General features: G+C 37.4%; 1 protein-coding gene across 4 annotated transcripts in view; it reads right to left on the bottom strand.

Annotated features, from left to right (window-relative positions):
• Nucleotides 1-7,414: 7,414 nt before the first annotated feature.
• Nucleotides 7,415-13,430, bottom strand: part of CYB5R4 (cytochrome b5 reductase 4) — a 205,057-nt gene continuing 199,041 nt past the window's right edge. For all 4 annotated transcript variants that reach the window (XM_075202708.1, XM_075202709.1, XM_075202712.1 and 1 more), the window contains 3 exons: nt 11,924-12,010; nt 11,428-11,592; nt 7,415-7,775 (listed from right to left, as the gene is read on the bottom strand). In XM_075202708.1, coding sequence (XP_075058809.1) covers nt 7,721-7,775; nt 11,428-11,592; nt 11,924-12,010 — 307 coding nt within the window. In that variant the 3' untranslated portion in view covers nt 7,415-7,720. The remainder of the gene's footprint in view (nt 7,776-11,427; nt 11,593-11,923; nt 12,011-13,430) is intronic.

Raw genomic sequence — 13,430 nt, 5'->3', positions numbered from 1 at the left:
CTTACAGTGTCACTCCAACCATATAGGGTGCTTGAATAAAACAACCATATATACCCACAAGCACAGGACCTAATGTTCCTGAATGACCCCACCACAAGAGGACCCAAGTGCATTGGAAATCGGAACAGTTTATCACAGGCCTTCAAAAGACCACCTAAGCATCAGTGTGAATTATCGATTAAAACAAATAGGCTGACACCCAGGATCCCAAGTCACTGTCACATCTGACTAAATAAACAGGTATACATTGAATCAATTATAATTTCATTGATCTGCAATTGATTAATTTGAGATTATATGGTAAAAGTCAGTTGCTAGCCCACACTGTTAATCAACTTCACTTAACCATTTGCCTGATTTCCTTTATGTTAAAATGTTAGAAATATGCTACAACATACAAATCTTTACATAATATCATAGTTGCAGAATGAGCACTTCAGCCTAACTGCAGGATCTCATAGTAGGCACATTTTACCGTTTTTGATCTTCTTAACAAGTGATCTACACCTGCACCAAAAGTGACACTCAAGGCATCCAACTGCAGTCTGCAATTCCTAAGGCCGACAATCCCCACCCTGCACAGTTAATCATACATATGTGCAATTAGTTGTAACCTAAATATTGACTATAAGAAGCACTAAACCACCATTCAAGCCACTCCTTGAGAAAGTCCGGTTTATGAATAAAACCTGTCAGAAAAACTCAATTTAAACCTGACAGATCGAACCACTGTTCACAGACTTTATTATATGCCTTATTACTATTCACCACAATGTAAGTGGAACTTTGAATGTAGTATTAAAATGTTCATATAAACAGACTTCACTATGTACGTCATTTTTAATCTTTGAATTGATAATCTTGCACACGTGGGACATGGGAAGTTTTGGTGAAACACAGAGAGAGTCTTTCCAGGACAGGACAGAGATGCACCAATGCAATTTTTGTAAAAGTCCAGTAAACCTGTTGTATACTCATACGCACTATCAATCAGCAACATTGCAGATGAGATCCTCTGCAGCACCGACACCTTTGGGTAATTTTTGCAGCTTCATTCGCAGTTATAATATTCACTGTTATCTTGCATACAGTTTTCACTGTGTTTTTATAGCAATTTGTTTGCACCATACCATATACTCCCAGAATATTCATGGTCATCTTGCAACCAAATTATCTGTGTTCTTACAGCAAATTACCTGCATCATACCATACATTTTGTATAATTTCACCAATATACATTACTTACTCTGTATTTGGGTGCAAGCTATGGCTGAATCTATACAATTCAAAAAGAATAGCAACATAATTATACAAATTATTGCTAGATATAACCTCACACTAGGTTAACACTCTAAGAGGCACATTACAAGTTAAATCGCATTCAGGAGCGCCAAGTGTACCCCGAGAATACATATGTAAAAATAAGAGCTTGCTTAGCTATCACAGGAGCGGCTCATACGAGGGCAGCAACACCCTGTTTGTTTTGCTTTATCCTTCTCGCCCACTTCCTCCTTGTCCACCTACACGTCCTTGCTTCCAACTTCCTCCATATCCTCTATCTAAACTAATGTGCTCAATTAGGCTGTTATTCCTTCATCAACATTCTTCATCAACATTTATTTATCTAGCACCAGCATATTCTGTATCACTTTGCAATTGGGAACAAACAGTAATAAAACAATACAGGGTAATGCAGACAGACAGAGAGAAAAGAGGATCTTGCTCACAAGCTTACAATCTATGAGACAATAGGAGTTTGATACATGAGGTTAAGTGCTACATATTGCATATTGGTCCAGCCAGACTACAAAGGAAAAGCATCTTAGTGGGCTATATGAGCCAGTCACACAGCAATGTTGGTCAGGGGGTCAGAAGGTTGTTTTCTTCTGTGAACTGTGTAAAGGGTGGTAAGAGGGTATCCTAGGGAGGTTAAGGAATATTATAAGCTTGCCAGAAGAAGAGGTGGGTTTTCAGAGAACGTCTGAAGGTTTGAAGACTAGAGAAAAGTCTTATTGTACAAGGGAGGGATTCCACAGAGTGGGTCCAGCCCAGAAAAGCAGTGTAAGTGGGAAACAGGGCAGGTAATGAACGTGGATGAGAAACGCAGATCTTGTGCAGAATGGAGGTGTCAAGCTGGAAGAAATTTTGAGACAAGTGAAGAGGTGTTTGCGGTTGCAGTTTTTGTTGATGACCTTGTATATGTTAGTAAAAATATTTAAATTGAATTTTGCAAAAATACAGGCAACCAATGTAGAGACTGACAGATTATGATGTTGCATGCAAAATGGATTCTATGGTTGAAAGTCTGATTTATGGAAGATCAGCAAGGATGGTATTGCAATAGTAAATGCAGAATATGAGTGCATGAATTAAAGTTTTTGCAGTGTTTTGTGTGAAGTAGAAGTGTATTCTGAAAATGTTTGTTTTGTAACACGATTTAGATAAAAATTGGATGTGGGGGAAAAAGCATAGTTCTCAGTCAAGGATCATCCGTAAGCAGCAAGCTTGTGGGGTAAGATTTATAGTCATGTTATCAACAGAAATAGAAATGTCGTATAGGTAACTCCTGAAGGCTGTAGTTATTTAAATTTCCTAAATTGATTATCCTGTTCATTAGTACATCTGATAGCAACAACTAGAAACTCATCATCATTCCACATTTAAAGTTACACAAAAGGTTCCATTATCAGTCATCATAAAATCATTACATTCTATTGTTAAAGAGAAATAATTTTGTCCCTGCCATTTAGTATGAATAATTCCTTACACTTCCATTATCTTATTAGATTTTAAACACTTAAAACAATTGGAAATGTATATTAATAGATGTTCATCTGAGATGTTAACAGGAAATGTTTCATTTCCTTTGTGATGTGGATACACATTGCAAGATTAATAATAATAATAATAATAATAATAATAATATATAAAATGATCTATTTGTTATAAGTCTGGAATACAAAGTCCTAAACTATGAATCATGGCTTCTACACATCGCCAGGGCCGGATTAAGGGAATGGAGGCCCGGGGTTAAGGGGGCCTCCATTCTCCCGTAAGGCCCCCCCCCGTGATCCTAGCTGCCAGCGCTCGCCCCTCCCCCCCCCACGTGATCCGAGCTGCCAGCGCCTCCCCCCGGCACTTACCTCCTTCTCCGGCGCGCTGTACGCTCTATACTGAGATCACATGAGAGTGAGACTCACGAGATCTCATCAGTAAGGAGACCACAGCGCGCCGGAGAAGGACCGCAGTGAAAGTGCTCAGCAGCACTGATCGCGCCGGGGGCGCCCCCGCCCCCGACCGATCAATACTGCTGCTGAGCACTTTCAAGGGCCCCCTGGATGCCATAGGCCCCTGGGCTGTAGCCCAGTTAGCCATATGGTTAATCCGGCCCTGCACATCGCATGTGGTTTTCAGCCCCAAAAGATTTACTATCTTGAGTTTTTGGAGGCTGAAACCTCAATTGCTTGAAAATGTATGATTATCCCTTGGACTTTGCAATCCTATCCTACTCTTCCCTGCAAAGTTAATCAAACTGCAAGGTGATCCCATGTGCACAGCACTCTTTAGGTCATTCCATAGGTTTGCAATAAGATTAATGTCTGAGCTCTGACTGGGCCATTCCAAGGCTTTCATCTTCCTTACCTGAAGCCATCCCTAGGTTTGGCTTTGGATCATTATCATTTGGAAGGTGAAATACCTAATCTTCAGCTTTCTGACAGAGGCCAGTAGGTTTCAAGCCAAAATATTTTAATAGTTGGTGCTATTTACAAAACCCTCTATCACGACTAGAGACCCTGTAGTAGCTGAAGAGAAACAGCCCTAAAGCATAATACTTCCACCACCCCGTACTTCACAACAGGTATGGTGCTCTTTGGGTGATGAGCTCTGTTTTAGTGCCAAACATATCTTTTACAATTAAGGCCAAAAAGTTCAACCTCAGTCTCATCAAACCATAAAAAAAATTCACACGGGTTGGGGTGAATGAATGTATTTATTTTGCAAAATTTAGATTGGCTTGTATGTTCTATTTTGTGAGAAGTGAATTAAGTCTTGCTACCCTACCCCCATCGTCTAGACATGTTCAGAATATGGGAGATTGTTGTCCCATGCAGGGAGTTACCAGTTCCTGACCAAAATTCCTGCAGTGCCTTTAATGTTGCTATATGCCTCTTGGTAGCCTCCCTGACAAGTTATCTCCTTGTCCTGTCATCAACTATGAAGGGATGTCCTGATCTTGGTAATGTCCCTCATGTATCACATTTTATCCACCTTATTATAGTCTTTAGTGTTCCATGGTACATGCAAGGCCTTTGAAATTCTTATACACGCCTCTCCTGATTGGTACCTTTCAACAATGTGATCCCGAGAGTTTTTGAAAGCACCTTGCACGCTATGCTGTCTCTCCCAGTAGGATAAACCAATAAAACTACAAAAAAATCCAACAGGAACAGCTAAACTTTATGTGGTGTTAATCTCAATCACTTTCATTGCTGACAGGTATATGTCGATTACCTTTGACAATTATTTTGAAAGTGAATTGAATGCTAATGCAGGATACTTCATCAATGATGTAGTACCTACATGTCTACATTTCTAGCAAACATGGAGACAATGAAGCAAAGTTCTTCTGTAAGAGCAATAGGTCAGATTATAAAGATTTCTATAGTTCCCAAAGAAACATCTGTCGAAGTCGTATAATTGGATGAATGAAAGTATATTGGTTAATATTGTTTTGCCGTGCGATTGCGATCCGTACGCCACGTAACACAGATCCGTACGCCACGTGGCATGGTGCGATCGCACGGTAAAATACGCACGCACACACTCGCATTACAACATTTAGTTATTTATATAATTCATATTGGTTCCGTTACACTGTAATTTATGAGCAGATAGTATTTGGTTTATTGTTAGTCTATATATATTATGATTATATGTACACTTCAGTGATATTCAAGGTTCAGGTTATAGGAAAGGTATCATGCCTAGCATCATAATAAAACCCTATTCATCAGCAGCTGTCCGGTTCCATCGCTGAAGAGATCGCATATTGCATACTCTAGTTATTGATGTTAGGGAATAAACCTTTGTATGATGCTGGCTATGAAATGCTAATTGTAACTGGAGCATTGGCGGGAAGAAAGGAGCTCATCCCCTGGAGAGACGACCCCCACCTTTGGATTCCTTAGATTGAATCAGCCTATGACCTGTTTAGCTTGGACCCATCTGATGTCTGGACCTATAGAAGCAAGCCACGTCATTTGCATTGTTCTCTGTAACACTAAATGTGTATATATGATCATAGCTGTGCACCCAGTCCTCAGTCTTCACTGACCGCAGTATTCTAACAGATATACTGTCCACTGGGTCCCGTGGGTGCGCAGCGAGCGCATGCGATAGCAGCGGTATGTATTTATTTTTTGGTATTGGCTGTACTGTACTGTATCATAATATAATAATGTATTGAATTGTTGACTATTTACATCTGCTAAAATAAATCACTTTGTGTGTTAGAAACACAATACAATCGCTCGGGCAATGCTTATTTGAAAACGATAGAATTACTTTAATACATCAATAACATTAGTAACCCAAAATCTTGTATCAAACAAATCTAAGATCACGTTACAACGATTTGTTACAGTCATATACTGCAGTTTTATCCTTATATGCCTTCTTAATGAGCTTTCCACTAGGTCAGAGCATATGCTACTTTCAATCTCCTTCTCCTGTATGTCCATTTGTTCCCAGTTTTGAAATGGGCAGCGATAAGAGTTGTATGATTGAGCAAGTGAGGACAGAGCTTGATGTAGAAAAAAAAATGCTACAAACTTGAGAGTCAGATATTTGAAGGATAGTTGTCCCCAACAGTATACTACTGTATATAAAAATATTTCTTGATGGCATGAGGGCATTTACTTGTAACAAAATAGTAACAGTTGAACGCTAATAAAGGACAATTCAAACATAAAATATGCATTTTTATTGCATTTGTTGGTTTGATCTAAACACATTTACAATCTGACATTGGTTAAACTAGATATTGTACTAGTTCCTGAGTTCCAGACATTGCTACAAAAAACAAACCACTTGCAGTTTTACAAAAACATTTAGGGTAATGGCTCTTTGAATTGTATTACCCAACTAAAATGCCATCCTTGAAACATATGCTAGGCAGTGCAAAACTGGACATGTGCTTTGAATTTTGCTTGTTGGATCTCTACATCTTCTTCTATGCTCTATTACTACACTGTCTGTCGATACAGAAGTTTCTGTGGCGCCATATAAATAAACACTGATAACGCAAAGAGAGATACTGTATTATTTGATTAAGCAGCAGTTTTCAGATATTATGTAGCAAATGAAGACAGTGGGTGTGAGGTAATTGAAAATTTGCTTTGGTCCATCTGTTAGGATAGCAAGATTACGGACATGTTTGAAATCCATTGCCCAAAGAGTAGAGAAAATGTTGTATCCAATCAAGCAACTGTAGCCTTCATAAAACAGAAGTAACAATTTGCTTGTTTAGTACAACATTCTCCTGATTTCAGTAATATGCCAAGACATTCAGCGCTATCTGGTTCTGACGAAACACAAAAATGAGTGCAGATACACTCCACCCTAATCACAATGCAAACTTGTTCAGTCCTTCATTAACAAGTATTGTAAAGCAGTTCATATATTCATCCCTATCTTGCAGAGATGTTATTGATGATCTTTTCACATCATAAGTGATTTATTTCAAAGGAATAAGCACCTCCCCATCACCTTCGTGGTAGCAATATAAGATGGACTTCTACAAAATTTACAAAAGAAAAATAAATGTTATGCATATCTCCTTGACAAAGACCGCAAGACGGTTGAAACGCGTCGGAGCGGTATGACTGATTTATGAAAACATTTTAATAGCTTACTAAAGATTGACTGCATGGCATAGAAGTGAAGAAAAGTAACCCGGGACCAATAACATCTGATTTCTTCCCTATATGCGATAAAGAACATATCTCTGGTAGGAGTATTCACTCATTATTGTGATTTTATGTGTAGTTTTATTAAATTTTGGAACATTTAAACGATATCACGCTAGATTCTGTTTATTTTTCTTTTGTAAATTGGAACTGATGTCATCCATGTTGGAGAGGAGATGAACAGCGAGATAATTGATATACAGGAATTCTAAGTTGGGAGAAGTCCTCTAAATACTTATAAGCCCACATTATTCTACAATCTGGTAGGAGTCCATCTTATATTGCTACCACGAAGGTGATGGGGAGGTGCTTATTCCTTTGAAATAAACCACTTATGATGTGAAAAGATCATCAATAACATCTCTGCAAGATAGGGATGAATATATGAACTGCTTTACAATACTTGTTAATGAAGGACTGAACAAGTTTGCATTGTGATTAGGGTGGAGTGTATCTGCACTCATTTTTGTGTTTCGTGAGAACCAGATAGCGCTGAATGTCTTGGCATATTACTGTCATTTGATTGTTTTAGGTTGTATACCCTTTTTCCAAGATTTTGGCTGCAGTCAGGATCATAGAGCGCTGTGTTAGTGGTTACCAAAACCTCCATTCTCCTGATTTCAATGTGTGTAGACACCAATGGGGATAGTTGAGATGTGTTCTTCTTTTCATATGGTTATGTATAGTCAGTAGCACCACTGATGCATAGACTAAATCAACTGCAGATGATGAGCTGGTCACCACGAGAATATTCATTCTCTGAAAACAAATATTTCTTCCTGAGAAAAGCCAAGACCTTCTAGGAACCTGCAACAAGATAATAAAGCTTGTTGGTAACATTTTTAATACCTTGTAGGACATTGACTTTTTAGCTAAAGGACCAATAAGCATAAACCGAAAGTGTATTATACACTTAAATATGAGTTATTTCCATTCAGTACTTAAACAAAAAAAGCAACAACTTTTTGGTGCGTGTCCTTTAAGCAAATAAGACATTTCACCCTTGCATGCATAACCAGCCTAAAATATGAACACATAGGAGGAGTACATTCAGAACGGACAGACCTATTGGGAGGCATACTAGCTGACAAATGATGAGCTTAGGTCGTTCAAGGGAGAACCAGTTACTGGTTCAGAAATACGCTGCATCTTACATGCTTCTTAAATTAGTAAAACAATGCTCATATACCATCCTCTCTCCACTATCAAAAAAAAGTGTTAATGATCTTATAGATTGAACACAGTATTGGGGAGCTATTAAAAATCAAGGAAAAGCTGTCATCATATGGTTTATTTAAAATACCGCTAAATTCACTGCTATAATGCATGTTAGTAAAACCTAATAATCCAATCCATGGCAGCTTCAATAATGCCACAATTGTTACATAGAAGTAAAATAATTATAGCTTCTTACAACATATTACTTAAATGTTGAATATCCAAAATCTTCAATTCATCTATTATAATATTCATTATCCCAATAACATCCTAGATATCACTTTCCAGTACTGCAAAACTTCTATAGTAAAATTTTACTGAAACGCACCAACACTTTATATTTAGTCAGTTTTTTTCCCAATTTACATATCCCTGACCAAATCACAACTTTTTGGCTTCAAACCAACATAACCGAAAGTATTTATATGCCGATTGTGACAGGATCAGCAGCAACTAAATGAAGTTAATGGAAGCCTACTGAGTCAGCAATATTGAAGAGATATACCTCACAACCTCTAATATGTGCTGGAGGTAATGTGGGCCATGGATCTTATTTCCACACGTGTTGGGTCGGCCCGACATCTGCAATTACTGGAGTAAGATTACAGATCTAAAAGAACAAGCTATTAGCGCTCGATTAGCTCTTGATCTTATTGTCATGCTGCTCTGTCACACTATCAAATCAACTAATAAATCAAAAGGTAAAAGACTAGAACAATCCAAGGTCAATGCATTGCTGCTGCAACTTCACAAATTTGGTAAATTGCCTCTATGGAATACATCACAAGATTGCTCGATGATAGGATTAAGAACTTCCATAAGGTCTGGGAACCCTGGTACTCTTTAAAACTCCCCTATTCATGGAGCTACCTAAATAGAACTATTCGGCTTCTTAACAAATCTGTGTGAACTTTTTGGCTTCACACAGCCCATCCCCTTCTCTCTCCCTTGCTGGCTGTTTAAGGAAGGGAGAACACCCACCTCCCCCTTCCTATTAATTTTTGGTATCAACCAGCTAGGTTTTGTAGTCTGGGATTGGATGTAAATGTTGCATCCAAAATCAAAGTATGAAAGCTGTTGTCTATAAAAACAAACTTACCTATGGCAATCGCGGATAATTTTAGATGCTTCATAAGCTGCAATACTACATATGCTATTTACCTGAACCATTGAAAATGCAGACTTTAATATGTAGTTTACACAACAGTATTAAAGACAGAAACCAAAAACATAAAAGCTACATTTGCAAAACTTTAATTACACATGCACATAAAGTGAGCTATAGGGCGCTAGATTATAAATCTGTTGAAAAAGTGCCTGTGAACTCCAAAATAGAATAAAGTGCAAAGGCAGATTGGCATAGGTCTCCATAACTAATAATAATAAAAATATACAGTCACTTGGTTATGGGTTAGATGTAGCACAGTGTTGGCTAACCTGTAACACTCCAGGGGGTATATTTACTAAGCTGCGGGTTTGAAAAAGTGGGGATGTTGCCTATAGCAACCAATCAGATTCTAGCTTTCATTTATTTAGTACTTTCTACAAAATGACAGCTAGAATCTGATTGGTTGTTATAGGCAACATCCCCACTTTTTCAAACCCGCAGCTTAGTAAATCTAGCCCCAGGTGTTGTGAAACTACAAGTCCTAGCATACCCTTCCAGCAATAAACTGCTATACGTTGGCAAAGCATGCTGGGACATGTAGTTTCACAACACCTGGAGTGTCACAGGTTAGCCAACACTGATGAAGCAGCTGAATCCGTAATATATAATGCAAAAAAGGGCAACCTAATGGCATAGCATATTACTACAATTTAAACCAAAGCTTAGGTATAATAAATGGCTGTGTACAAAGAGTAAAAGTATAAGAGCTTATGGGGCCTATTTATGACCCACCATAAAACTGTCATGTACATTATCATCCCTTATTGCAGCTTTTCGCAGTAATAAGAAATGAAGTACCATGGCCATTTATCAAAAAACTCATGCTGGGACAGTGCATCCATTAAGAGGCTGTGCTAGAAATGACTTTATTTCATTTACAACTCCGAATACCGACCCGGATCCTTCATTGCACATGCACGACCCTAGGTGGCAATTGACTGTTCTGCAATCAATGCTGGCGAGAACTGCTGGAGAGGGATCTGAAAGAATCACTCACCTGTGATGCTCTCTCTATAGGGTTGAATGGCTAACGCCATCCTCAGATGACATTAGCCATCGGGGTCAAGCTCCGAAGCTTGATAAACTTGCCCAGATCGCAGTCCCATTGAGTATTACTGGGACTGCAGTATTGTGTGGTACTTTGCCTAATGCAGGAGATATCTCTGATATCTCCTGTGTTAGGCTTTTGATAAATTGCCAAGATACTTAAAAATGCCAAAGCCATGAGTAAAAAGCTGTTTCTGCATGGTTTAAGGCTTGATAAATAGCCCCTATAACTGAATTCCACTTACCTATTTGAGCTAGTTATTATTGTGATCAAACAAATTTTATTTCTAAATAACAAAATATTAAATTATTTCATCTAATTCCAGAGCCCAAGCCTGCCCACCCCTCATTAAATTTTTCCAATTTTTACAAGCTTTTTGACTCCATGTTCTATTTACTCAGTATACTACATGCTGCTAATTACTATAATTTCTTTGCATCTAAACTCATTCTGTTTTTTTTTTACATATTTTATTTTCACTGTTATTTAGTTTTTTTTAAACCCCATTACTTTCCTTTACTAGTTTTCTATTTCATCATATCCATATAGTAAATTTACTTTGTTGCTTTATCCCATGTTTAGCTTGTGTATAGCTTTTTTGCAGGTCTTTAAAAGGTGGCAAAGATTTGGCTTCTGCCTATACTTTCAATGGACAATTCTAGACACATTTTGGTCAATTTAACAAAAACATGCAAAAAAACAATAGTGACAGGTAAGAAAGACATCCCTAATATCTCCTCCTCCACATGAGTAATTTAGGATGGAGTGAGCAGCATTTGTAAGAAATGCTAACATTAAGGTATCCTACATTACTCTTTCCATCATGTATATTTCCAGCCAGGCCAGCAATCCAGTAGAATTAAAATGTTTCTGCAATTTGCAAATAATTGAAAGCGTTTGGATGCCATGTTGAACTAAGTACATAATTTACTATGTAAGTATTTACTCAATGAGAGCTTAGTCATTCATTTTCCCAGTGCAGTGCACTGCAGTAATATGATTCTACAACAATTTGCTTCAATTACCTTGTTCCTTGGTCAATAAAGCCATTTGGACCACAGATGCAAGTTAGAACTTTGGAATCCTTTTTACTTCTTGCTACAGCTTCTGAAAGGAGGGAATGTGATATTTGCCCTTTGTATCCAGTCCACAAATCACTTGGTTCTGAAAGGATAAACTGAGCTTCAAACCTAAATAAAACAACAGTTTAATTAGTATTATAGTAAATATACAATACACCAAACATGGCAGTTTAAAGAGTCAAACCTTTGTGTATCCAGTACAAACAAAATTGCATTGGTGTAAATACATCCAAGATCAAGTAGTGAAAAAAAATGATTAACCTTCTTGATCAGAAAATGGACAGATCAGTTGACTCCACCCACAAGATCAATTGTCACTTTTAAGTAATGACAGTTGTCAGTGGCATGTAATGAATTATGTATTACTACTGTCGTGGTATGAAAATTATAAAATTGAAAAATATAAAAACTCAAACAATGTAAAAAGGAAATAACTTACCTTTTGTCTGTTAAACATAAGTTTTCCAACTGTTCTCTCCACAAAATATCATTTTCTGTTTTATTGAAGAAAATCAGTTTTACTTTTCTGTAAGTGGGAAATTAGCATGTTACTAGTCATACAAATGAATACATTTTTAAAAAAAATATATATTTAGATATTTATTATCTTTCATTTTCTTATACCCAAATGTTAATCCTCATTATTGAGGATTTATTGCGGATTGCAAAAGTACTAGTCTTCATGTGTGACCAAATAAACTTTGCAAATTATTTTCTAGTTTTAGGAAATATGGACACAAGCAATGAAACCAAACACTACTCATCAAACATGTAAAAAGTCATACATACTGCAAGTACTGCAAGAATCGTCTATTTATCTCTTGGTGTAAATGGATGCATTGTGTATTTCATGTAATACAATATCACTATCTGTGTCCAGTGGTGGTATGCCATTATAGCAAAACAAAAATGAAAAACTATAATGTAGACCACTGTAGTCCTTGAGCCCTATGTATAGAGGCATAGACATTTGCTAACTTTATACCCAAGAGAACTAGCTGATTAATCAAGGGTTGATTGATGCATTAACTATGGGTAAGCATCTTAGCAACACATATATAACACGAGACAAGTGGAAAAAGACACTTTGTGATAAATGTTTGATTCATTCAATTTCGATTTTGCATTCAGCATTCAGAAGTGTTAATGCTCAGTAAAATACAATAGAGGTTTATGGGAAAGCTCATTTAAGTACACAGTACACTATCAAACAGGGAAGTTTTGAAACATTAATAAAAAAAAATCTTGTAATATGCTATTAAAAGGACAACCCTTTAACTAGAGTTATAGCAAAGTGCAATATTGTTTCAAACAAAACAAATAACAGTAGTCACAACTGCCTTGACATTATATAATATACAAGTTAACCCGTGCATGATACTCATGCATTCTAGTCAAATCAAGCTACTTAAGGTCTTAAAAAGGTTCTTGTCATGCATTTGGGCCTAGCCCAGGCCTCCTCAGGGGAAGAGCGTTACTTCCCGACGCAAGCGCCCTTTTTTAACGTGGTTTTGTCCACATGTCACCACCTCATCATTTTTCTCCATCACCTCATCCTTCATCTTCATTGCCACATCCTTCATCAAGCTACTTAAGGTGTTAAAAACTCCCCACTGTCACCCCCGGCAACCATCAACCACTCCCAACTGTCACTTCTCCTTCAAGAAATATATAGGTCAGTGTATAACTCTGCCCAGCAGGTGGCGCTGCAGCTTGGTTTTTTTTTTTTCCACACACGCCACTAGGCATTTATATAGTAGATATATGGTCAAATAATATAGTGGGACTGTCTTAACAGGTTTAAAATAATTGTCTTAACTTGAAATATACTAATGATAAAACAATAAAAGTATTCAGGATTCCAGGAAGTTTTATTATAGAAAAAAGTTTCTGTGCGAGACTGAACGTTTTGCTTTGCAAGTGTATAAACTGGTGGATTCGGAAGG

The sequence above is a fragment of the Mixophyes fleayi genome, chromosome 3 (genome assembly GCF_038048845.1).
Source record: "Mixophyes fleayi isolate aMixFle1 chromosome 3, aMixFle1.hap1, whole genome shotgun sequence".
In the NCBI taxonomy this organism is placed as follows: domain Eukaryota; kingdom Metazoa; phylum Chordata; class Amphibia; order Anura; family Limnodynastidae; genus Mixophyes; species Mixophyes fleayi.
Note: the sequence above shows the minus strand (reverse complement) of the source record. Positions and strands in the feature narration are given on the sequence as shown.